At 43.7% G+C, this 27659-nt stretch overlaps 1 protein-coding gene, 1 long non-coding RNA gene and 4 other non-coding genes across 7 annotated transcripts; 1 reads left to right on the forward strand and 5 right to left on the reverse strand.

Annotated features, from left to right (window-relative positions):
- Positions 1–24910, forward strand: TRNAU1AP (tRNA selenocysteine 1 associated protein 1). Its single transcript, XM_007170535.2, has 9 exons — positions 1–140; positions 660–757; positions 6685–6784; positions 7389–7441; positions 9502–9633; positions 10961–11080; positions 15787–15949; positions 16170–16203; positions 23352–24910. Exons 1-9 carry the CDS (start codon positions 114–116, stop codon positions 23486–23488), a joined length of 864 nt encoding a protein of 287 aa, XP_007170597.1. The 5' UTR covers positions 1–113; the 3' UTR covers positions 23489–24910.
- LOC103003820 (uncharacterized) lies at positions 24817–27608 on the reverse strand. Of its 2 annotated transcripts, XR_009008733.1 has the most exons (5): positions 27458–27608; positions 26964–27019; positions 26312–26411; positions 25539–25590; positions 24817–24955 (listed from the first exon to the last, which is right to left on the reverse strand). It is a non-coding gene; the product is annotated as an uncharacterized LOC103003820 (long non-coding RNA). The 2 variants fall into 2 exon arrangements; XR_003622298.2 differs by lacking the exons at positions 26312–26411; positions 26964–27019; positions 27458–27608 and adding an exon at positions 25932–26289.
- Positions 25026–25099, reverse strand: LOC114236344 (small nucleolar RNA SNORD99). The gene has a single exon (XR_003622319.1). It is a non-coding gene; the product is annotated as a small nucleolar RNA SNORD99 (small nucleolar RNA).
- LOC114236339 (small nucleolar RNA SNORA61) lies at positions 25778–25904 on the reverse strand. Its single transcript, XR_003622314.1, has one exon. It is a non-coding gene; the product is annotated as a small nucleolar RNA SNORA61 (small nucleolar RNA).
- Positions 26132–26262, reverse strand: LOC114236338 (small nucleolar RNA SNORA44). Its single transcript, XR_003622313.1, has one exon. It is a non-coding gene; the product is annotated as a small nucleolar RNA SNORA44 (small nucleolar RNA).
- LOC114236337 (small nucleolar RNA SNORA16B/SNORA16A family) lies at positions 26777–26911 on the reverse strand. The gene has a single exon (XR_003622312.1). It is a non-coding gene; the product is annotated as a small nucleolar RNA SNORA16B/SNORA16A family (small nucleolar RNA).
- Positions 27609–27659: the final 51 nt, after the last annotated feature.

A 27659-nucleotide genomic window follows, 5' to 3' on the forward strand; every position in this document is an offset into this window, starting at 1 on the left:
GCAGAGCGTGCGCAGAAAGCGTCGGAGGCGCATGCTCCTTGGAGGTTCCGGCTCGGCGGTCTGGTGTCCGCGCCAGCCTCGGTGGCCAGCAAAGTCCAGGCTGGGCCTCGGGCATGGCGGCCAGCCTGTGGATGGGCGACGTGAGTGAGGGCGGCCGCCCGGGTCTGCGGAGCAGGAATCTTAGTGTCACGAGGGAGAAAGGGACTGAGGAGGAGGGTCCTCGGATCCCAAAAGGGTGGAAGTGAATGGGCAGGGGAGTTCTCTTAGGTGACTCCGAAGCGGGGCCCAGCATCTAGGTGAAGGGGCTGATTCGGAGGGGGAGGGGTCCTGGGTTCACGCCAGGGAAAGAGGAAGGGTCTTTGGGCGGATAGAATGAGAGGAATCCCAAGGATTGAAGAGCGCCCGTGGTTGTAGGACTGGAGGGATGGGGTTCCTAAATCCGAAGGGGAGACTTCCTCAAAGGAGTAAATTTGAAGAGAAGGAAGGCAGGGGACTGGGAACGCAGGCTTCAGACCACTCCGCAGACGAAAGCCTTTTCACCCCACCCCACTCCCGCCCGCAGCGAGCAGCCAACCCCGGGCCGAGGGGGAGGGGCTCCGGATGCGGGAATGAGGAGCCTGGATGCTGGCCTGAGCCGCTCTGCTCTTGTGTTTACGCAGCTGGAACCCTACATGGATGAGAACTTCATCTCCAGAGCCTTTGCCACCATGGGGGAGACCGTGATGAGCGTCAAAATTATCCGAAACCGCCTCACTGGGTATGTTCTCTCCTTCCGTCTGAGCCTCAGGTCTCCTCAGTAGATCGTGCTGCAAGTGTCATTCAGGAGAAGGTAAACATCGCAGAGAGTCGGGGCTTCTCACGCCTAATAATGTTATTGTAATGGTATAAGCATTTGGGGGCTTGTTAAGAGGCCGTATAGCGTATTGCTGACTCGAGCCAGACTGGTTTTGAAAGCTCTGTCTGCTGTGTGACCTTGATCAAGTTATTTAACCTCTTCCTCTTCTTCACCTTGCCTATAAAAATGGAGATAATAAAAGCATCTACCTCATAGAGTTCTGGTGAGGATTAAGTGCTATTAATTCACATTCAACGTTTAGAACAGTGTCTGGCATATGGTATATGCTTGGTAAATATAAACAGATTATGATCTGCTAGGTAATAAGCACTTTAAAATCACAAAAACCTCTGAGCTAAGTACTGTTATTAGAGAAGCTTAACAACTGTCTTAAAGTTACACAGCTTTTAAATGAGAAGCCAGGACTGTAATTCAGCTCTGTTCTCAAAGCTCATGAGTGCCCTTAACTCTTATGTGAATAAGACACTACCTATGTGCTGCTGTTCTAGATTCCCTGGGTACATGGCTGAAACAAGCTAGACGTAGTCCCTCCTCTCGTGGAGTTTACTACATGCTAATGGGGGAATGAGGTAATAAATAAATATACAAAACGAAATGCAGAAAATACTTTCAGATAGAAGTGCTCTATTGCCTCCAGTTTCTTCTTTCTCTCTTAGGAGCTTAGGTTTCCTTAGGGTTCTAGTTAGAAATAACAGGATTCCTTTATCAATTTGACAGTGTTTATTGAGCGTCTACTCTGTGCCAAGTACTAAAGCAGCTTGCTAAAATGTCGAATAGTTGAAAAATACAGGTGAGAGATACGAAGTGTGGCCAGGTCTTTGGCTGTTTGGTGAACAGGTACTTTGTGTATTCAGAACCCCGGTACCCAGGGACGGATTTTCTGACTGGTAGAGCATGCTGGCCTAAATGTTTTTCTTCTTGTTCCTGTAGACAGAAAACCCCGATAATCAGCTACTGGCATGAAAATACATTCTGTAATACTTTCTTCTTTTTAAAACAGTGATATAGGTTCTCACATTTTAATCTTTATTAAGAATTAGAATTATCCTTTCATACCATTGATTACTAAACTCTAGCTGATTTTTTATGGTGGCATTTACAGACACATTACATGTGCATTCTGTCTCATATGACAAAGACTTTGAAGTGGCGTATAAGAATGCTGTAAAATAAATAAACGTAAATTAAAAACCAGGAACTGAGAAAAGACGGGAAAAAGATAAGACCCAAGAAAAAATAATATGCAGCAGAGCATAGTGCTTAAGAATATAGTGACTGGGGACTTCCCTGGTGGCGCAGTGGATAGGAATCCGCCTGCCAATGCAGGGGACATGGGTTGGATCCCTGGTCTGGGAAGATCCCACATGCCACGGAGCAACTAAACCTGTGCGCCACAACTACTGAGCCCACATGCCTAGAGCCCGTGTTCCGCAACAAGACAAGCCCCCTCTCGACGCAACGAGAGAAAGCCAGTGTGCAACAACGAAGACCCAACACAGCCAAGAATAAATAAAATAAAAACTTAAAAAAAAAAAAAAAAAAAAGGATATAGTGATTGGTTGCACAACAATGTGAATGTACTTAATACCACAGAACTGTATACTTAAAAATGGTTAAAATGGTACGTTTTATGTTTTTTGTTTTTAAATCTATTTATTTATTTTTGGCTGTGTTGGGTCTTCGTTGCTGCACACAGGCTTTCTCTAGTTGCAGCAAGTGGGGGCTACTCTTCGTTGTGGTGCGCGGCTTCTCATTGCGGTGGCTTCTCTTGTTGCGGAGCACAGGCTCTAGGTGCGCGGGCTTCAGTAGTTGTGGCACGTAGGCTCAGTAGTTGTGGCTCGCGGGCTCTAGAGCACAGGCTCAGTAGTTGTGGCGCACGGGCTTAGTTGCTCCGCGGCATGTGGGATCCTCCCAGACCAGGGCTCGAACCCGTGTCCCCTGCATTGGCAGGCGGATTCTCAACCACTGCGCCACCAGGGAAGCCCACGTTTTATGTTTTGTATACCCAACGACAATTTTTAAAATTCAACAAAGAAGAAAAAAGAATGCAGTCACATGTGGAGCAGCCACATCTCTCGTCACTGGTGGGACTATAAAATGGTGTGACCCCTGGGGACAAGTGTCTGGCGGTTTTCTTTTTTCTTTTTCTTTTTCTTTTTTTTTTTTCGGCCATGCTGCACGGCTTGCAGGATCTTAGTTCCCCAACCGGGGATTGAACCCAGGCCCTGGCAGTGAAAACACCGAGTCCTAACCACTGGACCACCAGGGAATTCCCTGGCAGTTTCTTAAATACACCTACCACCATATGGCACAACAAGTCTAGTCCTATATATTTAAAATATCTATTTATTTATTTGGCTGCGCTGGGTCTTAGTTGCCGTGTGTGAGATCTTCATCGTGGCATGCGGGCTCTTTTTTTTTTTTTCTTTCATTTCCCTGACCAGGGATTGAACCTGGGTCCCCTGCATTGGGAGTGGGGAATCTTAACCGCTGGCCCACCGGGGAAGTCCCTAGTCCTAGGTATTTACCCAAGAGAAATGAAAACATGCGTCTACCAGAAAAAGGACTTGAAAAAGGATGTGCGTAGCACATTGGACAATGGCCCCAAACTGCAGTCCAGGTATCCATGAATAGGTAAGTAGGTAAATAAATACTGGTATAGTCATACAATAAAATACCACTTAGCAATAAAAAGGGACAGACTGCTAATGTAGTGACAACATGAATGAATCTTAAAAACATTATGCTAAGTTAAAGAAGCCTTACTGCATTTACATAAAGTTCTAAAATACACAAAATTAATCTGGTGGAAATAACTCAACATCTTGAAGAATTTGTGCATTTCACTGCATGTAAATTTAACCTTAAAAGGAAAAAACTAAACAATCATTGAACTCTAGTTAATAATAAGCATGTTAAAGTAATTGAGGGAAGTATACTAATATCTGCAACTTACTTTGAAATGTGTCAGAAAATAAGGATGATAAATGGGTAGGGGCATGGATGGATGGATGGATAGTTATGTGATAAAGTAAGTATAATAAAATGTTAATTGTAGGTGGTGGGTATATATATAGGGTGTTTGCTATGCAATTCTTTCCATTTTTATATTTGGAATTCTTCAAAATAAAATGTTCTGAAAAGAATGTAGTCAGACTATCCTGAACTCAAATCCAGCCTTTGGCACATACCAGCTGTGTGGTTTAAGGCATATTGTATAATCCTAAATCTCAGTCTCCACATCTAAATAGGAGCAATGGTTTCATTCCCGCACAGAGTTATGTGAGGATTAGATGAGATGGTGCATGTGAAGTGGCTAGCACAGTGCTTGGACCATAGTGAGTGCTCAGTAATGCTCAACTCTTACTGGTGGTGGTCTTTACATCTGTGAGCCTTAAGATTCTAGCACACACAAGACAGAAGGCACAGAGTTGACCCACCATTCTTCTAAGCGTCAACATTTATGGAGCTTATAGACTGTGTTCTGAGATCCTTGGGCTCAGGTACTGCCCTTTCCCATACCTTTTGGCTTGGTGTCCATAAGGTTATTTGAACTGAATATCATAGTTCCAGAAAAGTCTGGTTTATTTCACTGGTGATAGCTTTAAGGAGGCAGTTGAGGAAAATTAACTGTTTTCAGTATAAATCTCTTAGGAGGAAGGGATGTCAGAGGATCTAGCCACATCCTCCTACTTATGTCTCTTAGTGATGCTTTAAAAAATAGAACACCAGGAATCTCACAGACATCCCCCAATTAGGTAAGGTCCATGGATTTACTTTGTCCAAATAGATTTTAAGTTTCTAAAGAATAGGAACCATGTTCTTCAACTCTGTATCAGCCTGGCCGGTGGTAGGTGATCCAAAAAACCTTTTAAGTTATGAAAAATTTAAAACAAATGTAGAAAGAAGAGTACAATGAACTCTCATACAGCCACCCCCTAATTTCTTTTTTTTTTTTTTTTTGTAAATTTATTTATTTACTTTATTTTTGGCAGCCTTGGGTCTTCCTTGCTGCACGCTGGCTTTCTCTAGTTGCGGCGAGTGGGGGCTACTCTTCGTTGTGGTGTGCGGGCTTCTCATTGCGGTGGCTTCTCTTGTTGCGGAGCACGGGCTCTAGGCGCGCAGGCTTCAGTAGCTGTGGCGTGTGGGCTCCATAGTTGTGGTTCATGCGCTCTAGTTGTTGTGGCGCACGGGCTTACTCGCTCCGTGGCATGTGGGATCTTCCCGGACCAGGACACGAACCCATGTCCCCTGCATTGGCAGGCAGATTCTTAACCACTGTGCAGGGAAGTCCCTCAACACATAATTTCAAATATGTTGTCATATTTTTCTTATCTACCTGTCTATAAAGATAGATTTAGATAGGTAGATATTTTTTTTTGCTGAACCATATGAAAGTAAATTACAAGCATTATGACATTTCACTGCTAAATTTTTTTTTTTTTTTTAACCATCAAAGCAAGTACTGGCCTTTATTGAGGTGTCAGGGTGCAGTAACACCATGAAGGAGCAGAGCCTGAGGCCTTGAAGAACACAGAGGCAGCATTTAAGGGTCTCAGACAAGCCTGGGTCTCCCGGCGAGGAGAAAGGCAGCCTGTGATCGGGTGCTTACAAGGGCTTCAGGAAGTTCCTATATTTGTCCAGGAAAGAGGCAGACAGTATCCAGCTGTTGCCGAAGTTCCTGCACAGCCTCGTGCTGCTCTTGCTGCTCCCCCACCATCTGCTGCCTGTAATAGTTGACGTAGAAATTCACCCAGTCATTCACCACAGTCACCATGGCTTCTTCAGGGACAGCAGGATCAGAGAAGACCTGCTGATTTAGCAGAATGTTAAATTCCTTTATTCCTGTAGCAATGAGATCCTTATTGGTTTGAAGAAGGGCCATCTGCCTACTATGTGTTGGGTACCGGGGATAGAATAGGAGTAAAATATAGGCCCTAGCCTCACAGCAAAGAAGCCACCCGAGGCCCAGAAAGGGACATTGAGTTGCCCAAAGCCACACAGCTAAAAATTCTGTGGCTGCACCGGGTCTCAACACGATTCCCTAGGGACGCCCTCTTCCCTTCTCCCCATAACTGTAAGTCGTGGGTCACAGCAAAGCAGGTACTTTCAGGGCTTGGCGGGCCAAAGGGCTCCCGTGGCCCCAGACAAGATGCTACAAAGAACCAGGACTGGGACCAGCCCCGAGGGGTCGAGGCGGGGCCGGGAGGTCGGAAGGCAACCATCTGGTTCCTGGGCTGGCTGGAGGAGTACGCGGAGGCAGAAGCTGCTGCTAAATATTTGAATATACATTGCCAATAACTGGACATTCTGTTACATACCAACAATGCTCATATCACACTAACAAAATTAATGATTCCCTAATACCACATAATGGCCAGTCTACATTTAAATTTTTATGATTGTCCCCGGAATACCTTTATAGCTTTTTTGTTGTTTTTTAATGAATTAGGATCCAGTCACAGATAGATCCTGTATTGCATTTAGTTCTTTTGTCTCTTTTTAATGTAGAAAAGCCCAGTTCTTTCTTTTCTCAGAACATTGACTTTTTAAAGATGTAAGATTGCCTTACATAAGGTTCTACATTCTGGATTGTGGTCCTGCATTCTGGATTTGTTTGTTTCCTTGTGGTGGTGTTTTACTTGTTCTATTCCTAATATTTCCTATAAACTGGACATTAGATCTAAAGGTTTGATTGGATTGCTTAGTAAACATTAATAGTATGGGCTCTGATTAGAAAAGGATTTTTTCCTCCCTTCAAGCCCAGACTCAGTCTCTCATCTGGGTATCACATCTTTAACCATTCCCTTTTTCTGTTTTCTCTCCAGGATCCCAGCTGGCTACTGCTTTGTAGAATTCGCAGATTTGGCCACAGCTGAGAAGTGTTTGCATAAAATCAACGGGAAACCCCTTCCAGGAGCCACACCTGTAAGGACACTGAGATAATGATGATGTTGCCATTTTTATTGTTATTGATAACTCATTTATTGAATCCCAACTGTATATTTTATTTAATCCTGTAACAACCCTAAACAGTAGGCATTGTTATCTTTGACAGACCAGGAAACTGAATCACAGGGAAATGGAATAACTTGCCCAAGGCAACACAGGTAGTAAGTGGCAGAGCCAGGATGCAAACTGAAGATTGGTTGCCTCTAAAATCCATTCCCTTTCCACTCTGCACCGCTGCCTCCATAACGGAAGACTTGAAACTCTAGACCTCTTGCTTGAGAAAGTAGAACAGGCTGGCAGCAGTGAGGACACGTTTCAAGAGAGTTACATTCTGCTCTTCCCACAGTTACTTAGCTTACAGCTGCACCACGCTGGCACACCTGGGCTCATAGAACCATGGAGCTGGCAGTGCCCTTAGCGGTCATCCGTGCAACCCCCTCCTTTTATACAGGAGAAAAAGCTGAGGCTTAGAGAGGGGGAGATATTTTGGCCAAGGTAATTTATTTCAGTTTTTTTCAAATATTGTTTGACTCTTGAAACACCTTTCTCTGTTTTAGTTCGTTTGTTTTTAAATTTCCAGGCAAAACGTTTTAAACTGAACTATGCCACTTATGGGAAACAGCCAGATAACAGGTAAGTACAGAGTAGCCACAAGGCAGCTTCAAGTCCCAGGAAATGTCTGGATAGAGACAAGATGTGTCACTGTGCCGGTCACTCCCACAGAGGAGGATGGGGAGCCGAGTTTGGCCCCGCTTTGCCTCCCTCCTAAGGTCGACCCCCTCCCATCCCTATTGGTGGACGCTTCCAGTTTGCTTCCTGTCAAGGCCCATGTCTTCTCTATATTTGGTCCCTCCCCTAGTCCCATGACTGCCCACAGTATTGACATTTTATTCAGTAAGAATCGACCTGTTGTAGCAACATAAATTGATTGAGCATTCCAAATTGCTGTCTGAAAGCTTTAAAACAATGTATCAAAAGCTTTAGATAGAGTTGTACCCTTTGAACCTGTAATTCTGCTTTTCAGAGTTTATTCATTGATGTGTGTAAAGGTTAGCCTTGAAAGTGTTCATTGATAGCATATGATATCACAGTGGAATCTAAGAAAAGGATACAAATGAACTTATTTACAAAACAGAAGTAGAGCCATAGACTTAGAAAACTAACTTATGGTTCCCAGGGGATAAGGGGAGGGAGGGATAAATTGGGAGATTGGGATTGACATATACACACTACTATTTATAGATAGATAACTAATAAAAACCTACTGTATAGCATAGGGAACTCAATACTCTGTAATGGCCTATATAGGGAAAGAATCTAAAAAAAGAGTGGATATATGTATATGTATAACTGATTCACTTCGCTGTACACCAGAAACTAGCACAACATTGTAAATCAACTATACTCCATTAAAAATTTTAAAAGAAAGTATTCATTGAAATGTTACATATAATGGGCAAAATTGGGGGAAAACCCAAGTAATCTAATAATAGGGAAGGGGTTTAAATTACAATATGTTCATTATTTGGAATGCTGTGTATCTATTAATGTGTCATGTTATAGCAGAATACTCATATGTTAAGATGTTGGTGAGATGCTAAAGGTGAAAAAAATGCTAGAAACAAAACGAGTCATATCCAATTTTTGTAAATTCAAAAGAAGAAGCCAAAGAAAAAAGACAAAAGTATATATCAAAGTGTTCTTAGTGATTACCTTTGAGTGGATGGGTTATTGGTAATTTTATTTTTCTTTTTCCTTCTGTGTATTCTGACTTTAACTTGAAATAAAATAATAATGAGTTTGCTTTTTTTTTTTTCGTAAAGAATTGTTCTAGAACAGGGGTTGGCAAACTGTGGCCTAATTTTGTTATCACCTGCAAGCTAAAGATGGTTTTTACTTTTTTTTTTTTGGCTGTGCCGTGCGGCTTGTGGGATCCTAGTTCCCCAACCAGGGATTGAACCTGGGCCCTCGGCAGTGAGAGTGTGGAGTCCTAACCACTGGACTGCCAGGGAACTCCCTTTACAGATTTACTTATGTATGTATGTATGCATGCATGCCATGCCATGCCATGCCACGTGGCATGCGGGATCTTAGTTCCCTGACCAAGGATCGAACCCATGCCCCTCTGTGGTGGAAGCATGGAGTCTTAAGCACTGGACCACCAGGGAAGTCCCCCCTTTACATTCTTAAAGGGTTGTGAAACAGACAAAGAGCAATAGAGACCAGAGGTGTCCCCAAAGATCCTAAAATATTTACTATATGGCCTTCATAGAAAAAGTTTGCTGACCCCTGTCCTAAAAGTTGAGGGATTTCATGTTAGCACATCTTTAGGAGAGAAGGTTCAGTTCTCATTTTCCCTCTGCCTTTCACCATTTGAATTGAAAATATGCGATGAATACAGAATCTCTAGTTTTATCTTTTGAGCACCTCTGACGTGTGCCCCCGTCTGCACTCATGTAATGCTTGAAGCCAGACAGGCGTTATACAGTGGGTGAGCGACTTGGGGCAGGCGACTCCTTCCGTAACTCTTCTGCCAGGACTGCCAAATGAAACAGATTAGGACCTGGTCAAGGACCCATCAGATGTGTTGTTTCCTAAGGCGGCCCAGAAAAGATTTACCTAGAATGGGCCAAAAGAGCTCATCAGAACAAAAGTTTTGGTCTTTGTCTCTGAATTTTGTTCTCTCTTCTCAGCCCCGAGTACTCCCTCTTTGTGGGGGACCTGACCCCAGATGTGGATGATGGCATGCTGTATGAATTCTTCGTCAAAGTCTACCCCTCCTGTCGGGGAGGCAAGGTGGTTTTGGACCAGACAGGAGTGTCTAAGTAAGGCCTTCGTTTTATTGATGCCTACCCTGTTGGTTGCAGCATTTATCTCATAGATGGAGGTGTGGTCACAAGGCCATGTTGCATTGTGGTTAAGAGCACAGGCTCTGGAGCTAAACTGCCTGGTGTGAATCCCAGCCTCAGTACTGCCCAGGGATTATGCAGCAGACAAGTTACTGAACCTCTGACCCTGTTTCCTCATCTGTGAAACGGGACTGATTAATAGTTTCTGCATCTCTCATGGGGTGGTTTAAGGATTGAATGATGTAATATAAATGAGTCAATAGGAAATGCTTTATAGGTGTTTCTTCTTTTATTTATTATCGTTACTTTAAAAGTGGAAAGACCTCAGGAAAGGTTTATATGTATATATATTCTTTTTCATATTCTTTTCCATTACGGTTTATTACAAGATATTTATATAGTTTCCTGTGCTGTACAGTAGGACCTTGTTTATCTATTTTATATATAGTAGTTTGTATCTGCTAATCTCAAACTCCCAATTTTTCCCTCCCCCACCCCCTTTCACCTTTGGTAACCATAAGTTTGTTTTCTGTGTTTGTGAGTCTGTTTCTGTTTTGTAAATAAGCTCATCTGTATCATATTTTAGATTCCACATATAAGTGAGATCCTACGATATTTGTCAGGAAAAGTTCTTTCTTGATCTGAGTAGTAGTTATGAGCTTGGGCTTTGAATTTGAATCCTGCTTCTACTATGACTTTGGGCAAGCTATTAAACCTCTCGGAACTTTGGTTCTGTCTTCAATAGGATGTGGATACTCCCTTCATCAAGTTGTTGGACAGTTTAATGAGATAACCCTGGGAAAATGCTCAGCACAATGCCTGGGAAATAATAAATGGTCATTAAATGTTAGTTATCATTCATTTACCCCCCAAGTGGAATATGAGTTCAGGAGAGCAGGAACCTCGTCTGCTTGTGACTGCTGAGTCCCAGTGCCTCGTGTAATACCTAGCATACTCGGTAAATATTTGCTGAATGACCTTCTATGACTGTTACTACTGCTGCTACTACCATAATGATAATAATAATACTTTCAAGTAGATTGGGAGGTAAGCTACTATTTGGGAAGAAGCCCTATCAGGACAGTATGGAAGAGACTGATGAACTGAAAGTGGGAATTCTGCAGATCTTGGGATCCTCCAGTGCTTGAATCTCGCGTGGCTCTGTGGCACCCCTCTGCTCATGGGGCTCTCAGCCCTGCGCGTGTGGTTTGATGGATTCTCTCCCTTCTCAGCCCCTTTTCCATTCTTAGGCTTTACCTCCATCACATTTGTGATCTAAATAGTGTGTGTTTTTCTTCTGCAGGGGCTATGGTTTTGTGAAATTCACAGATGAGCTGGAACAGAAGCGAGCCCTGACAGAGTGCCAGGGAGCAGTTGGACTGGGGTCTAAACCAGTGCGTCTGAGTGTGGCAATCCCTAAAGCGTGAGTCCTGCACTGGCGTGGGGGCCAGGGAAGGCTTCTGGACTGACCCCCACCCACACACGCCTCGTCTGTTGTTGATAATCAGGGCGTCCACGTGCTGAATGGGAGGCTGCCAGGAGATTCAGTTCAGGCCACAATTAATGAGTGCCTGATATTTGCCAGGCTGGGTGCTAGAGATGAGCTAGCATAACCCTGCCCCTCCAGAAGCTCATAGCTGGGGAGAGAGCTATGACTGGGGGAGGCAGATGCATTCAGACGTCGCTGGTAGCGAAGCTGGAAGAGCAGTTTGGGTCTACAAACTTAATGTCCCTGCTCTTTGCCCAGTATTGCTGCTGTTAAAAATTTATCCATACAGGGGCTTCCCTGGTGACGCAGTGGTTGAGAATCTGCCTGCCAATGCAGGGGACATGGGTTCGAGCCCTGGTCTGGGAAGATACCACATGCCGCGGAGCAACTAGGCCCATGAGCCACAACTACTGAGCCTGCGTGTCTGGAGCCTGTGCTCCGCAACAAGAGAGGCCGCGATAGTGAGAGGCCCGCGCACAGCGATGAAGAGTGGCCCCCGCTCGCCGGAACTAGAGAAAGCCCTCGCACAGAAACGAAGACCCAACACAGCCATAAATAAATAAATTAATTAATTAATTTAAAAAAAATTTATCCATACAGTTTATAAGAATTGAGCAGAGGGGATTCCCTGGTGGCGCAGTGGTTGAGAATCTGCCTGCTAATGCAGGGGACACGGGTTCGAGCCCTGGTCTGGGAAGATCCCACATGCCACGGAGCAGCTGGGCCCGTGAGCCACAATTGCTGAGCCTGCGCGTCTGGAGCCTGTGCCCCGCGACGGGAGGGGCCGCGATAGAGAAAGGCCTGCGCACCGCGATGAAGAGCGGTCCCCGCACCGCGATGAAGAGTGGCCCCCGCTTGCCGCAACTGGAGAAAGCCCTCGCACGAACCGAAGACCCAACACAGCCAAAAATAAATAAATAAATAAATAAATAAATAAATAAGAAAATCCTTTAAAAAAAAAAAAAAAAAAAAAAGAATTGAGCAGAAAGAAGAAAGTTACACTTTTTAGCCAATTTTAGCCTTTTTTATATCAGTGAAACCTACAGACCTCTTATGAGTGTCCCTTGCTATGGGAGTGGCTAAGAATTCATGATATAGGGAATTCCCACAAGCTGCGTGGTGCAGCCAAAAAAAAAAAAAAAAAAATTAATGATACAAACACAAGAGAATATGTACATCACTATTGTACCTGTCACTCTGTGCAGAAAACCCTTCTTTCCTTAAAACTCCAAACAGGTTTTTTACTCAGATGTAAGACAGTTTTTCTCTGCATAGAATCTTCCATCCTTTGGCTCAAGCAATGGTTCTCAACTAAGGGTCATTGGAACACCTGAAGACAAATTTGGTTATCACAACTGGGGGAGAGGTGCTGCTGGCATCTAATGAGTACAGGCCAGGGATGCTACTAAACATCCTACAGTGCACAGGACAGCCCCTGTGACAAAGAACAATCTGCCCCCGCCATCCAAATGTCAATTTTGCCAAGGCTGAGAAACTCCATGTTAAAAGTAGAAAAGTGGCTGCACTCTTAGGGCAGAACTTCCAAATGGCCATGTTTTTTAAAGCAGCAAAAGATTTGGAGGCTCTTTGCGGTTTAACAGTGTTTAATACATGGAAGATCAGCTTGAGTGAGTCTCATCCTCCAAATATTATTTGTTTTGAGCCATATCTTTTAAAATATTTATTTATTTATTTATTGACTGCATCAGGTCTTAGTTGCGGCACACGGGATCTCTAGTTGTGGCATGCAGGCTCAGTAGTTGCGGCATGTGAGCTCTGTATTTGTGGCACACAGGCTCAGTAGTTGCGGTGCGCGGGCTTAGTTGCCCTGCGGCATGTGGGATCCTAGTGCCCCAACCAGGGATCGAACTGGCCTCCCCTGCATTGCAAGACCAGTTCTTAACCAATGGACCACTAGGGAAGTCCCTGAGCTCTATTGTATATATAAAAACATTAAAGAAAATATTTAAAAGAAAGGAATGTTCTCATTACTCTAAAATTACTGCTTATAATTTCTGGGTTCCTTTCCAGGCTTCTCCATTAGCTTCTGTGATGTATAAATATAGATACAGATGTAGATATAAATACACACACACTACATATATTTGGGTCAATTTACATGTGGTAGATTCATTTCTTTATTCATTTTTTAAAAAATATTTTATTTATTTATTCATTCATTTGGCTGCATCTAATCTTAGTTGTGGCACATGGGCTCTTCATTGCGGCACGCAGGCTTCACTCTAGTTGTGGCCCATGGGCTCCCGAGCATGCGGGCTCAGTAGTTGCAGCACACAGGCTCTAGAGCGCGAGGCCTTAGTTGCCTTGTGGCATGTGGGATCTTAGTTCCCCAACCAGGGATCAAATCCGCGTCCCCTGCATTGGATGGTGGATTCTTAACCACTGGACCACCAGGGAAGTCTCTCTTTGTTCATTTTTAAATTACAATAACAATGCTCACTCTTTTTCTTCCCCAGTTTACTCATTATACACACTTTGCCATTGAGTTGCACAGTCATCGTCATTGTACTATTTTTAATAGCTGCAAGATATTGTTTTGATTGTATATTCTGTCTAGCAGTTCCTCTGATGTTTACTATTTTGGTTGTTTCTGCTGTGTCACCATTTATTCAGTCAGCCATAACGAGTCCCTACAACTGCAGCCCCGCCCTAGACTGTGAAGTTGTAGCTATAAACAAGAGAAACAAAGTCCCTTCTGCAGGGAGGTTATGTTCTGTTACATCTGTTTCTTCAGTGAACATTGTCAGTATTTGATGCCTGCCTGTGGGGAGGGGCCCTCAAGCACTGGGAATTGAAGGTGATAAGAGTTCCCTTTGAGAGTTAGCCTGTAAGAGCTGAGTGTGGAGAAACAGAAGAGAAGTATGCAGACCCAGGCCAGAGAGACTGTACCTCCAGTGACCTGAACATGTCAGAAGGGAGGTGGACTCCTTGGACACATGGCCAGGGTGGGGGGTGGCATGGAGGCAAACGTTAGCAGTTTCCAGCCTGGCAGTGGGCAGGGAGAGGGAATCTGTGTCGTCGAACTTCATCGAGCCACCCCATCAGGAGGTGATGCTAAGGCAGTCACATGTGGTCCAACTGAGCTGAGTCCTTCTCACCAAGCAGACATTAAACTCACAAGGAACTTGGGAAGAGCTCATCACACGTGGTTTTTTAAGTTTTTGAAAGCAGTGGATCCTTTGCAGGTTTGACATTCTGTCTTTGGTTAGCAGTGGCTGGGATAGCCGTGGAATCAGAGAAGAAAGCTTTCTGCTGACCCTGGGCCTCAGCCCTGATTGGTGAATGCAGGAAGTGGGGGACGGGCAAGGGGTCTTGAGTCTGTCAGGGCAGGAGCTGTATGTAGTGGTGTGGTGGTAGGAGTATGAGCCTTGGAGTTAAATTTGGCTTCATTTCTCTGTGTAGTCTTGGGTAAATCACTTAACTTTTCACAGGCTCAGTGTTCTCATCTGTAAAATGGGAATAATAAATAATAGCTCTATCACAGAGCTTTGCAGGACTTAAAATAGGAGACTATGTATGAAAAATAATGGGCACAGGGACTTCCCTGGTGGTCCAATGGTAAAGAATCCCCCTTACAATGCAGGGGACACAGGTTCGATCCCTGGTCAGGGAACTAAGATCCCACATGCCACGGGGCAACTAAGCCCGTGCGCCACAACTACTGAGCTCACGTGCAGCAACTAGAGCCCGCGTGCAACAAACTACAGAGTCCACGTGCTCTGCAACCCGCGCACCACAACTTCAGAGCCCACGTGCCCTGGAACCTGTGCGCCACAACTAGAGAAGAGAAAACCCACACACCACAACTAGAGAGAAGCCCACGCACCACAACAAAGAGCCCGCGTGCCGCAACAGAAGATCCTGCATGCCTCAACGAAGATCCCGCGTGCCGCAACTAAGACCCAACGCAGCCAAAAATAAATTAATAAATAAATCTTTAAAAAAAAATAATGGGCACGAATCTCAAGTACCTACTCCATAAATGGTAGCTTTGACTACAGTTCCAGGCTACTTAAACGCTTCTCTTGTGTTTTTGTGGAGAAAAGGTGATAAGATATTTTGTAATTTAAAATGCTTCTTGGATCATTATAAATCCAGATCCTCCAGGCCATGTTCACCTGAGCCTTTGTGGCTGGCAGAAAAACAGCCCTCCAAGATCTTGAGAAGGGGAAAAGTCAGTACTAACAAGGTTTGACAAGAGAGACAAACCTAACCATTGAAAACTGCCATTTTTTGTTTGTTTGTTTTTGGCCGTGCTGCATAGCCCACGGGATTCCAGTTCCCCGACCAGGGATCGAACCCAGGCCCTTGGCAGTGAAAGTGTGCAGTCCCAACCACTCGACCACCAGGGAATTCCCGAAAGTTCCTATCTTTAAAGCTGGGCTCTGGGACCAGACTGCCTGGGTTTGAATCTATTATTCGCTGTGTGACTTTGGACAAATGATGTAACCTCTCTGTACCTCAGTTTTCTCATCTGTAAAATAGGAATAATGGTATATTTAACTGCAGAGCACTATTGTGGGGATTAAATGAGTTAATCTGCGTAGAACACTCAGAACAGTCCCTGGTCACATAGTGTTATGGAAATGTTTGCTTATTTGTTTATTTCTTCATTTAAGGAGCCGTGTGAAGCCAGTGGAATATAGTCAAATGTACAGTTACAGCTACAACCAGTATTACCAGCAGTACCAGAACTACTATGCCCAGTGGGGCTATGACCAGAACACAGGCAGCTACAGCTACAGTTATCCCCAGTATGGCTATACCCAGAGCACCATGCAGGTAACCGTGATTTGGCCGGTCTGGCCCTCTTGGGTTACATCATCCTGTAGAGACCTGGGTGATTCTCCAGGATGGGATGGGTAAGGACGGGAGCTTGGGCTTCAGAAAAAAACAGAAGGAAAGATGAAGCAGCTTAGTTCCTCTTATTAAAAATAAACCGTCCTAGTCATGGGCCAGGATTTCACCATGCTTCTCACCCACCTCTCTGGTCTCTTGGCAGACATATGAAGAAGTCGGAGATGATGCATTGGAAGGTAAGAAAGGAGTCCCTTCACTCAGTGGGTAAGATGTGAGTATTACCCGAGGGGGTAGTGCAGATCTCAAAGCACCCTGGGGAGCAACTGACGGGGCGGGCGGGGGGGAGCCCTGACAGGATATAGGTCTGTAGCAAAGACACCATTGCCTTATATTTGTTTCACAGTTTGTAAAATTCATTTTTTTCATTTCATGTTTTAATTTTTTCCCATATATCTTTAAATTACCTGTTTTTCTCACTTTCAAGTAATAGTTATTGAAAGTTTGAAAAATATAGTGAAGTGTTATGAAGAAACTGAAAATCACCCCCAATTTTGCTACATAGTAATAGCCATTATTACTTTTTTTAATTAAAAGTTTATTATGATTTTTACTGAATTTAAAGAAGAAAAAAGAAAGGAAATCGAGAGGAATTGCTAATCTTCAGACAAATGTTTTTTTCAAATGAGATATTCGTACTTCTTAAAGGAGTCTCTAAGGTTTGAAAAATTACAAAAAACAAGATTTTTTTTCAACATGTTTCTGAACAGATGTTAGGTTTAAGGTTTAAAGAAGTAAAATAACAGTTGTCATAAAATCAGACATTGATTTCTAAGTAAATAAAACTTTATGTAAGATAGATTTTAAACTTTGAGTCTTTTTCTAAGTCTGTTTTAAGAATTATTCTTTAAGAGAAGGTCAGGGGCTTCCCTGGTGGCGCAATGGTTAAGAATCCGCCTGCCAGTGCAGGGGACACGGGTTTGAGCCCTAGTCCAGGAAGATCCCACATGCCACGGAGTAACTAAGCCCGTGCGCCACAACTACTGAGCCTGCGCTCTAGAGCCCGTGAGCCACAACTACTGAAGTCTGCGCGTCACAACTACAGAAGCCTGTGTGCCTAGAGCCCGTGCTCCGCAGCAAGAGAAGCCACTGCAGTGAGAAGCCCGCGCACTGCAAAGAGTAGCCCCCGCTCGCCACAACTAGAGAAGGCCCGCGCACAGCAACAAAGACCCAATACAGCCAAAAATAATAAATAAATGAAATAAATAAATTTATTTAAAAAAAAAGAGAGAAGGTCATAGGGAAAGTGATCTGTAAGCAAAATATCCTTTAAAGGAAACATCTGCAGGCAAAAAACAAACTTGTCTACTTCGTAGCATTTTTTTTTTCAAATTTAATTTTTATTTTCAAATTGGGAAGTAAGCTTATTTAAATATTAATGGGAAAATTGCTAAGAGGAACAAGAGCGCAATTATATATTTAGAGGGATTCATACAAATGATTAAACTGTTGACCAGCAGAAGAAACATCTATTGGATAAAGCAAATCTGTTAGTGGGAGGGGCAGCTATTATCATATTAATATCTATTGGGAGAAATGCCATATAATTCATTAAAATGTTTTTAAAAACTATACCTATAGGAATATTGTATATACTTCATAGCATTTTAAAGCACTTTCACTTATGTGTTGTCATCTAATTCTGGCAGCAGTGACCCTAGGGGTGGGCTGGGCAGGACATTGAGCTCCAGTTGACGGATGGGGAGCTGGCGATCCTCACTGTCTTCTCAGGGTCACACAGTGAGTTAGAAGCAAGGTTGAACTTGGGGTCCCTGTCTTTCTATCCTCAGTCTCTCACCGTTTCCTGCAGGAAGCATTGCATTGCCTCCTTTTTAAAGAAATTATCCTGATTGTAATATTGTGTATAACTCCTTAGAATTTTTCTATTTTTTTCTCATCCATTAATAGTATAATAATAGCCAACATATTTTGTGCCAGGCACTGCTGCCTGTCAACTCTTTGATGAGTAGGTACTGTTATAAACCCCATTCTACAGAAAAGAAAACTGAAGCTTAGGTAGTTAATAATAGCTAACAGGTTGTACTATATGCAGGGCATTGTTCTAAGCACTTTACATGTATTAACTCATTTGACCTTCACTACGGCTTTGAGGTAAGTACCACAGTTATCTTGATTTTACAGAAGAGAAAACAGGTAGAGAAGTTAAATTACTTGTTCAAGGTCAGCATAGTTGCAACATGGTAGCAAGAGGTGTTACTGTCTTGGAACCCCTGCAGTCTTGCCCCAGACTTCATGCTCTTTACCACAGAGTTATAATGCCTCCCTTTTTTTTTTCTTGGCCACCTCGCATGGCTTGCGGGATCTTACTTCCCCCACCAGGTGGTGAACCCGTACCTTTGGCAGTGAAAGCGTGGAGTCCTGACCACAGGACCACTAGGGAATTCCCTAACACCTCCCATTTCAACCTAATAGCCACACAGTGATGGAGCACCGCAGGGATTGTCATCCTTCATCTATCCTTTGGCTCAACAGGCCATCCTCCAGGCCCAGTCTTCAGAGTGAGGAAGGGTGCTTTATTGTACATGTGTCCATAGAGTTCAGCACACCCAAATGCCTGCCCTTGGGGATTCTCTGGTGGTCCAGTGGTTAGGACCCGGGGCTTTCACTGCCATGGCCTGGGTTCTGTCCCTGGTCAGGGAACTAAGACCCCGCAAGCCATGTGGCACGGCCAAAAAAACCCCAGACAAACAGACAAATGAAAAACAACAAGAAAACAGATGCCTGCCCTTGATGGAGCCCTTTGCTAGTCTGTTCCCATATGCTGATACCTCCACTGAGTGGAGTGACTAGAGTTTCCATATGGAGCTGCTGTACGTGCTCAAAGCTTCAACTCATAATTTAGATTAAAATTACAAGAGAAATATCCCTCTGGTGGAACGGGCACAGTACTTATGTGAAAAGATTCACCACTGACTGGTTGATTCAGCACTCACTGGTTGATTCTTAAGAGTAGCTGAGGGGCTTCCCTCGTGGCGCAGTGGTTGAGAGTCTGCCTGCCAATGCAGGGGACGCGGGTTCGAGCCCTGGTCTGGGAAGATCCCACATGCCGCGGAGCAACTGGGCCCGTGAGCCACAACTACTGACCCTGTGCGTCTGGAGCCTGTGCTCCGCAAGAAGAGAGGCCGCAACAGTGAGAGGCCCGCGCACCGCGATGAAGAGTGGCCCCCACTCGCCGCAACTAGAGAAAGCCCTCGCACAGAAACGAAGACCCAACACAGCCAAAAAAAAAAAAAAGAAAAAAAAAAAGAGTAGCTGAGAAAACTGGAAACAATTTACAAAAGAAGGGACTTCCCTGGTGGCACAGTGGTTAAGAATCCGCCTGCCAATGCAGGGGACACGGGTTCAAGCCCTGGTCCGGGAAGATCCCACATGCCACGGAGCAGCTAAGCCTGTGCGCCACAACTACTGAAGCCCGCATGCCTGGAACATGTGCTCTGCAACAAGAGAAGCCACCACAATGAGAAGCCCGCGCACCACAACGAAGATTAGTCCGCGCTCGCCTCAACTAGAGAAAGTCTGCTCGCAGCAATGAAGACCCAATGCAGCCAAAAATAAATAAATATATTAAAAAGGGGAAAAATATACAAAAGAAGTACAAATGGCCTATAAACCACAAGAAAAAAGAATCTAAACATACATTATTTGTGTCAGTCAAGGTTCTCCAGAGAAACAGAGCCAATAGGATATACGTATTTATAATCTGTAAGGTGGGCCAGCAAGCTGGAAACTCAGACAGAATTTCTGTATTACTGCCTAGAGGTAGAATTCCTTCTTTGGGAAACCTTGAGTTTAAGGCCTTAAGGCCTTTAATTGATTGGCTAAGGCCCACCCATGTTATTGAGAGTAATCTTTACTCAAAGTCAGTTGATTTGTTGATGTTAATCACATCTACAAAATATCTTCATCTAGACTGGGCACCAGTAACCTAACCAAGTTGACACATAAAATGTAACCATCACACTGCTAATACTAGTAATCAAATACAAATTAAAATATACTATGTTTCTGTAAAGAATCCTTACAATGTTCATATCCATTGAATCAATTTTACCTGAAAGATTTTCTCCCAAAATGATATCAGTACAGATAAATATCTAATAATAGGGGATTTGTTAAACAAATTCAGTAAGGTTTTTGTTTGTTTTAATAAATTTATTTATTTTTGGCTGCATTGGGTCTTAGTTGCTGGGCGTGGGCTTTCTCTAGTTGCAGAGAGAGGGGACTACTCTTGGTTGCGGTGTGCGGGCTTCTCATTGCAGTGGCTTCTCTTGTTGCAGAGCACGGGCTCTAGGTGCGCGGGCTTCAGTAGTTGTGGCACGTGGGCTCTAGAGCACAGGCTCAGTAGTTGTGGCGCACAGGCTTAGTTGCTCCGTGGCATGTGGGATCTTTCTTAAGATTTTTTGTTTGTTTTATTAAATCATGTCTTTCTCTAAGAATATTGACATAGGAAAATGTTCTCAATGAAAAAAGTCCTGAAATAGGATATACAGGAAGATCCCAGTTAGGGTTTTTTGTTTTTTATTTTGGGGGATATAATTCACATAACATAAAATTCACCCTTTTAAAGTGTACAATTCAGTAGTTTTTAGAATAGTCAAAAAGTCTTGCAGCCATTACCACTAATTCCAGAAGAAACCCTGTGAAACCACTAGCAGTCACTCTCCAGTATCCTGTCCCTGGCAACCACTCATCTACTTTGGATTTACCAATCCTGGACATTTTAAATAAATGGAATCATGTATGATGTGTGGTCCTTTGTGAATGGCTTCTTTCACTTAACTTCTTTCACTTAGTGTTTTCAAGATTCATCTATGTTGTAGCATGTCATTCATTTCTTTTTATGGTTGAATAATATTCCATTGTATGGATATCCATTTTGTTGATGGACATTTGGATTGTTTCCACTTTTGGTATTATGAATAATGCTGCTATGAACATGCGTGTATAAGTTTTTGTGTGGATATAGAAAAGTCTTCAGTACTCTTGGGTATATACCTAGGAGTGCATTGCTGGATCATGTAGTAAACTCTTTTTAACCATTTGAGAAATGGCCAAACTTTTCCGAAAGGGCTTGGAGCCTTTCCATTCCCAGTAGCATATGAGGATTCCGGTTTCTCCACATCCTCACCAACAGTCATTATTTTTCATTTTAGCTATCTTAGTGGCTTTGAAGTGGTATCTCATTGTGGTTAGATTTGCACTTCTCTGACGGCTAATGATGTTGAGCATACTTTCATATGTTTATCGGCCATGTGTATATCTTTTTTTGAGAAATGTCTATTCAAGTCTTTTGCCCATTTTTAAATTGGGTTGTCTTTTTGTTGAGTTGTAAAAATTCTTTCTATTTTATTCTAGTAGCCTTTATCTTTGAAGATTGTTTAGGCTATTTTGGGTGCCTTGCATTTCCATACAAATTTTATGATCAGCTTGTCAATTTCTGCAAAAAAAAAAAAAGGCAGTTGCGATTTTGATAGGGATTGCATTGAATCTATAGATCACTTTGGAGAGTATTGCCGTCTTAACAATACAGATCTTCCTCGACTTAACATTAAGTCAAAAATGCATTTAATACACCTAACCTACCGAACGTCATAGTTTAGCCTAGCTTAAACAGACTCAGAACACTTAACATTAACCTACAGTTGGGCAAAATCATCTAACACAAACCCTATTTTATGATAAACTGTTGATTTTCTCAATTTATTGAATACTGTAATCCTAGTGAAAAACAAAACAGTTTCAGTGTATTACTTGTTTACCCTCATGATCATGTGACTGCTGCTGCCCAGCGTCACAAGAATATTGTACTACATATCGCTAGCCCAGGAAAAGATCAAAATTCAGTTTCTACTGAGTGTGTGTCACTTTTTTACCATCGTAAAGTTTAAAAATCGTGAGTTAAACCATCAAGTCGAGGGCCATCTGTATTTGTCTTCCAGTCGAAGTACGTGGGATTTCTTTATTAAGGTCTTTAATTTCTCCAGTTAATTTTAAAATGTTTTAATGAATGGGTGTATACATTTTATTTTTAAAATTAATTTATTTATGGCCACACCCTAGGCATGCGGAACTTCCCCAACCAGGGATCGAACTCATGCCCCCTGCTTTGGAAGCACGGAGTCTTAACCACCAGGGAAGGCCTGGGTGTGTGCATTTTAAACCAACAATACTAAAAGGAAAATATAAAATGTTATCAGTCATAGTAACTGAGGATTCTTTTAAACTTTTTGAATTGTGAAATATAAGTACATGGAAAAGTAGATAAAACATGTATAGTTTGATACGTAATGATGAAATGCCCATGAAACCTTCATTCAGGTCAAGTGGAAACATTGCCAACATTCCCACAGTCACAACCCCCAACCCCGCTAAGGAAAACTACTTACTGTATTGGCTTTTGTAGGGACAAAACTTCTTCTCTTTATAGTTTTATCACATAGATATGCATCCCTAAACAGCAGGGTTTGGTTTTGCCTGTTTTTGAACTTCAGTGCTGTTGTACTGTATGTACTGTCTTGCTTCTTTCATTCAATACTCAGCATTTTATTTGTGAGACTCATCCAAGTTGGATGCAGCTGAGGTTCATTTTCAATGCTAGGTAATATTCCCTCCTAAGAATAGTTTACTTGTTAGGGGTTTTAAAAAAAGAGAAAACTATTATGTATTTTGTCATGATTTCTGGTGAACAAATACCACTATTGCAATCAAGAAAGACAAGTTTAAAAATACAGGACTTGGTGTTTCAGCTCCTGTATTTGACCATAGCTCTTTCATTAGACATTCATTGTTCTTGATTATTTTGTTGATCAGATTTTCCAAACCCAAATTGAAAAACCACACCAGAAAATCCAGGGCATGTGACAGCTAGAGATATGTGTAGTGTTTAATAAATGTGGAGTAACAGCCGCCATTATTTGAGTTCTAATTACATGTGTTACATTCTCCAAGTACAGTTGACCCTTGATCAGCTCACAGTTAGGCCTACCAACCTCACAGTCAAAAATCCACATGTAACCTAGTCAGCCCTCCCTATCCTCTGTTACTCCACGTCTTCAGATTCAACCAACTGTGGATTGTGTAGTACTGTAGCATTTACTCTTGAAAAAATCCACATACAAGTGGACCCACGTGGGTCACACTCATGCTGTTCAAGTGTGAACTGTGCATTACCCTGTTTTCATCCTCACAGAAACCCTGCAAGGCAGTGCTGTCAGCCCACGTGAGGAAGGAGGGTACTGAGTCTCTTGTGGCTGCTGAGTGCTTCTCCCCTCTGCGCCCCCTGAACCCATCCTTGCTTCTCTTCCAGACCCCATGCCACAGCTGGATGTGACTGAGGCCAACAAGGAGTTCATGGAGCAGAGCGAGGAGCTGTATGACGCGCTGATGGACTGTCACTGGCAGCCCCTGGACACGGTGTCTTCCGAGATCCCTGCCGTGATGTAGCCAGGATGAGGCACAAGCCACTGTGGACTCCGGGAGGGAGCTAAGAGACTCCTTTTTTAAAAAAAGATTACTTCGAGAACTTTTACCTTTTTTGAAATTTTTGGTAAGATTTTAGTCATCAACTGTTTCCCGAAATTATGACTATTTCCTGGGATACTGCTGCCTTCATTTGAGCCATTTGAGTTTGAAAATGAAGGGACCAGTTGTTAGAAGAGGGTTGAATGAGGTTCCAATTTTCTTTGAACAATAATCATTTATCCAGGTAGGGTTGTCTACACTCCTGGACATAAGGATTAACCACCAAAGTTAACAGTTACTAAACCAACTTCTTAGATGACAGGCACATTAATCCTTAAGGTTCTCTTGAGGTCAGAGTGCATGGATTGCCTGCTGGAATGGTGCCAAATGGTGGGCAATTATCTGCTTTCAGGTATTCCCTTCCCCCAACAAACCTGCTTCCAGTCTGGTGGCTAGGGAGAGTTCATTATTCAGACTGGGAGGAAGTGGCCCATTGAGAGAGGTGTTGGGGCCAGCTTAATCTAGACCAAAAGGCCTGGATTGTTTTAGGTACAAGCCTGTGCCATCTATATGCCAAGCCCACCTGTTAGTAGGTATTAATCCATTTATATATAGGAACCGGTAATTCAGAAAGATAACCTGACCATGAGGTCAACCGTCACCAAACCAGATCTTGATGCCAGCCTTACACATCTCTGTACTTATTTTCCAAACAAATTAGGAGATCCCATTTAACTTACCACAAGGACCCTCCTGAAAAGCCTTACCTATAGCTTTGTGCTAGGAAACTGGGGGGTGTGTGGAGTATACTGCCTTCAAAGATCATTAAGTACCAGTCCTGCACTCAGCCTGAATTCTCACTCAGCAAGAGTAATACAATTGCAATTATAGAACTGGTCGTTTTGTTCCTTTCTGAGATCAACCTTTTCTTCAGAAATTAGACTATAATTCATTCTGGGTCTTACGGGAGTATTTAAATAGGGAATAACCAACAATTTGAGGGACATCAAGAAAATTGACACAAACATACATCCAGGAATCTTTTTTTTTTAAAGATTTATTGATTGATTGCTATGTTGGGTCTTCGTTTTTGTGCTAGGGCTTTCTCTAGTTGCGGCAAGCAGGGGCCACTCTTCATCGCGGTGCACGGGCCTGTCACTATCGTGGCCTCTCTTGCTGCGGAGCACAGGCTCCAGATGCGCAGGCTCAGTAGTTGGGGCCCATGGGCCCAGCCGCTCCGCAGCATGTGGGATCCTCCCAGACCAGGGCTCGAACCCGTGTCCCCTGCATTAGCAGGCAGATTCTCAACCACTGTGCCACCAGGGAAGCCCTAGGAATCTTTTATTGGTCACTTGTATGCCAGGTACCAGCATCAGAAAGAAAAAAAGGTGTTTCCACCTAAAAGAGCCCCTTGTCTCTTCATTTGCGTCTTCCTGTAGTGTTTCTCTCCTGAAAAAGAAGTGTACGCCAGTGTGTTAATAATGCCCCAATTAATCAATGCCACTCAGGTTTTCCTAAGGGCTGGTCTCAGTCCCATATCCGCATTTATCATCCATAGATGTCCACTCAGATTAGGTTTCATCCTGGACCAGTCACAGCCTGAAAAAATACCTTGAGCTAGAATAGAACCACTCTCCCAGGAGAGGGGTGGGTAAGACTCCAAGGTTACCAAAACCAATGAGCATGAGCTCAAGCCATTACTGCATTCGCAGTAGTCAGCCCTTGCTGTAAAGACACAGGGCTGTCCCTTCTGCCACATTCTACTCTGAAGGTGTGTTCTTGGCATTTAGCATAGGCAAATCTAGCAGACCAGTTCACACTGTAAACATTTATTTTTTGTCCTCTGGTTATGAAAAGCCAACAAATACAGCACACAAGGCCAGATGTAAATGATATATTAAAAAGAGAAGACTTTTACACACAGACCTGAGTAGCCTTATTATCTATTGGCTACACTGCTTAGGGTGATGACAGTGAAATACTAATGGAAGCTGCAAGAAAGTTGTGAGAAAGCTTCTGGCATTCAACTCACCCAACTCTGTAGATCCCAATCACAGAAGACGACAGCTTTACTGGTAACAGATCTTAGGAGGGGAAAAAAGAACACTCGATCAAGAGGCAAGAAAGCTATGGATAAATCCCTCCCAAATACAGAAATATTAGTCAGCAATCACTATACCAACTGCCCAGAGTTTCACATACAGCCTCCCTTTAAGCCTAAGATTATCCCATTTTACAGGGGAGGAGGCAACAAGTTCCAAGAGAATTCAACCTTGTTTGAAACTAGCCCACATGCTATATAAGCAGACACCATGAGCACAGCTTCAGTACTACTATTCCTCCTTTTACGACCACCAAGACCAGGGTTCAGATCTGATGGGAAAGGGAACCGGAGGGTCAGGCTGTCTTCAACATCCAACTTTACCTTATTCTAAAGCACGGCTCCAGCAACAAGCTGGTATTTTCAGATACCTCAGTATCAGGCACTGCCAGTAAAACCTGGGGCAACCTGCAGAAAAAAAGTGTGCAAGCTCTAAACCAAAAAGTTGATCCATATACGGAAGTTGACTTTTTTGATGGAAACACATGGACTCAGGTGGAAGGCTTCCAGCCCAGGTCCTGGGATACTATAGGAAAGGCGAGTGGCAGCTGCAGGTATTATGCTGACCTGCGCTGTCAAAGTCTCTCCAAGTTGCTCTTGCATGCAGTTGGAGATCCCATGGCCACAACAAGCCATAGCCCTTGGAAACATGCTGTACTGACCCACTAGGTAGCTCCCAAATTACGTCTCTACAGAAAACCTACCAGGTCCTGAGGCTGCTGTGTTCCATCACTGTCATGACCCCAGTCTTCACTCACCAGAAAGGTCAACTTCAGTCATCCTGGAATCTTCAATCTGGCACAGCTAAAAGGAGAACACAATTGTCCTGAATGATCTTAATTGTTCCCTTCATTTGGTCTTCAGAACTACAGTTTTTGACTAGCCTTTGGTCCTAAGTACTGATGCCATAAGCTTTTCAGGGCAATGACCCAAAGCATGACCAAGATCTGCACCACCTGCCACGGGATTTTGCCGGTACAGATATCTAACCCACCCCCATCTACCCCTCCATGCTGGTTCTTGGCCTCTGCAAGCTACTTCTCAAAAGCCTTATTCTGGTAACTCTGTATGCAAGACCCCATCAGTGGAACATTTCTGCTGGCCTCTGGAAATGTGTCAATTCTAATAAAGGTCTCTGGCTATACCTGAGAAATGGCAGGTACAATGGGAACTGTCTTTTCCTGAAATGTTGCAGATCAGTTACAGCAAACAGAACAGCGACCGTCAAGGAAAACTGTCACTCTAGGCTCCTTTTTGACCACAGCAGCTATGTGGAAGCAGCTACAGCTTCGATAAGGGCCACAGGGTAATCCAGATCACAGGGCAGGCCCAACACTGTGCAGCCCTCAGACTCACCTAAATCCTGTGCATCAGGACTTACCACCAATTCATCTACTGGGACACTCTGGAGACTAAAAAAGGAGAACAGACATCCTATAGGTCCCAATCACCACTCTGTTTTACTATGTGCCAGTGTTTTGTCTCGTTTATCTTCACTGGACCATTTTATCATCCCCATTTTTTATAAGATTTAGACTAAGTTACTTGCCGAAAGTTGTCTATCAATGGAAAAAGCGACAAACCTGGGATTCAAAATAATATCTGAATGACTAACGCCCGTCCTCCACTAAACCTTGTCCTTATGCCCACCATGGTGACTTCCTTAACATGTGTTGTGCAGCCAGATAATTTAGATGAAGGCACGGAAGTCACTTGCCCAAGATCACCGAGCAGCTAGCTGTCACAGGCATATCAAGGTCTGGCTGACCCCATCACGTGGTCTCCCCCCAAATTAAGCCACTTCAGTCCCAGAACTGCCGTGCACCCGGCCACCTGCCCGCGTTACTCACCCGTCACACCGGAGCACAAGGCCCTGCGGGCCGAGGCGGGGGCAGGGAGCGGCCCTCACAGGGTCCGGCTCCTTTCACTGCGCATGCGGCCAACGTGGCCTTCCGGACCTCGGTCCGACCAGGTCGGCAGGCCAGGGTCCTCCACGCTGCGCTCAACATCCCGCAGCCTCGGGAAGCAGCTCCGGCGAGTGTGGCGCCGGTG

Source organism: Balaenoptera acutorostrata, chromosome 1 (genome assembly GCF_949987535.1).
Source record: "Balaenoptera acutorostrata chromosome 1, mBalAcu1.1, whole genome shotgun sequence".
In the NCBI taxonomy this organism is placed as follows: Eukaryota; Metazoa; Chordata; class Mammalia; order Artiodactyla; family Balaenopteridae; genus Balaenoptera; species Balaenoptera acutorostrata.

Excerpts from the sequence above, each read along its gene's own strand:
- TRNAU1AP (XM_007170535.2), top strand. The coding sequence starts at position 114 with ATGGCGGCCAGCCTGTGGATGGGCGAC. Across the intron at positions 758-6,684 it reads ATCCGAAACCGCCTCACTGG|GATCCCAGCTGGCTACTGCT; the intron begins GTATGTTCTCTC and ends TTTTCTCTCCAG. Across the intron at positions 11,081-15,786 it reads AGTGTGGCAATCCCTAAAGC|GAGCCGTGTGAAGCCAGTGG; the intron begins GTGAGTCCTGCA and ends TCTTCATTTAAG.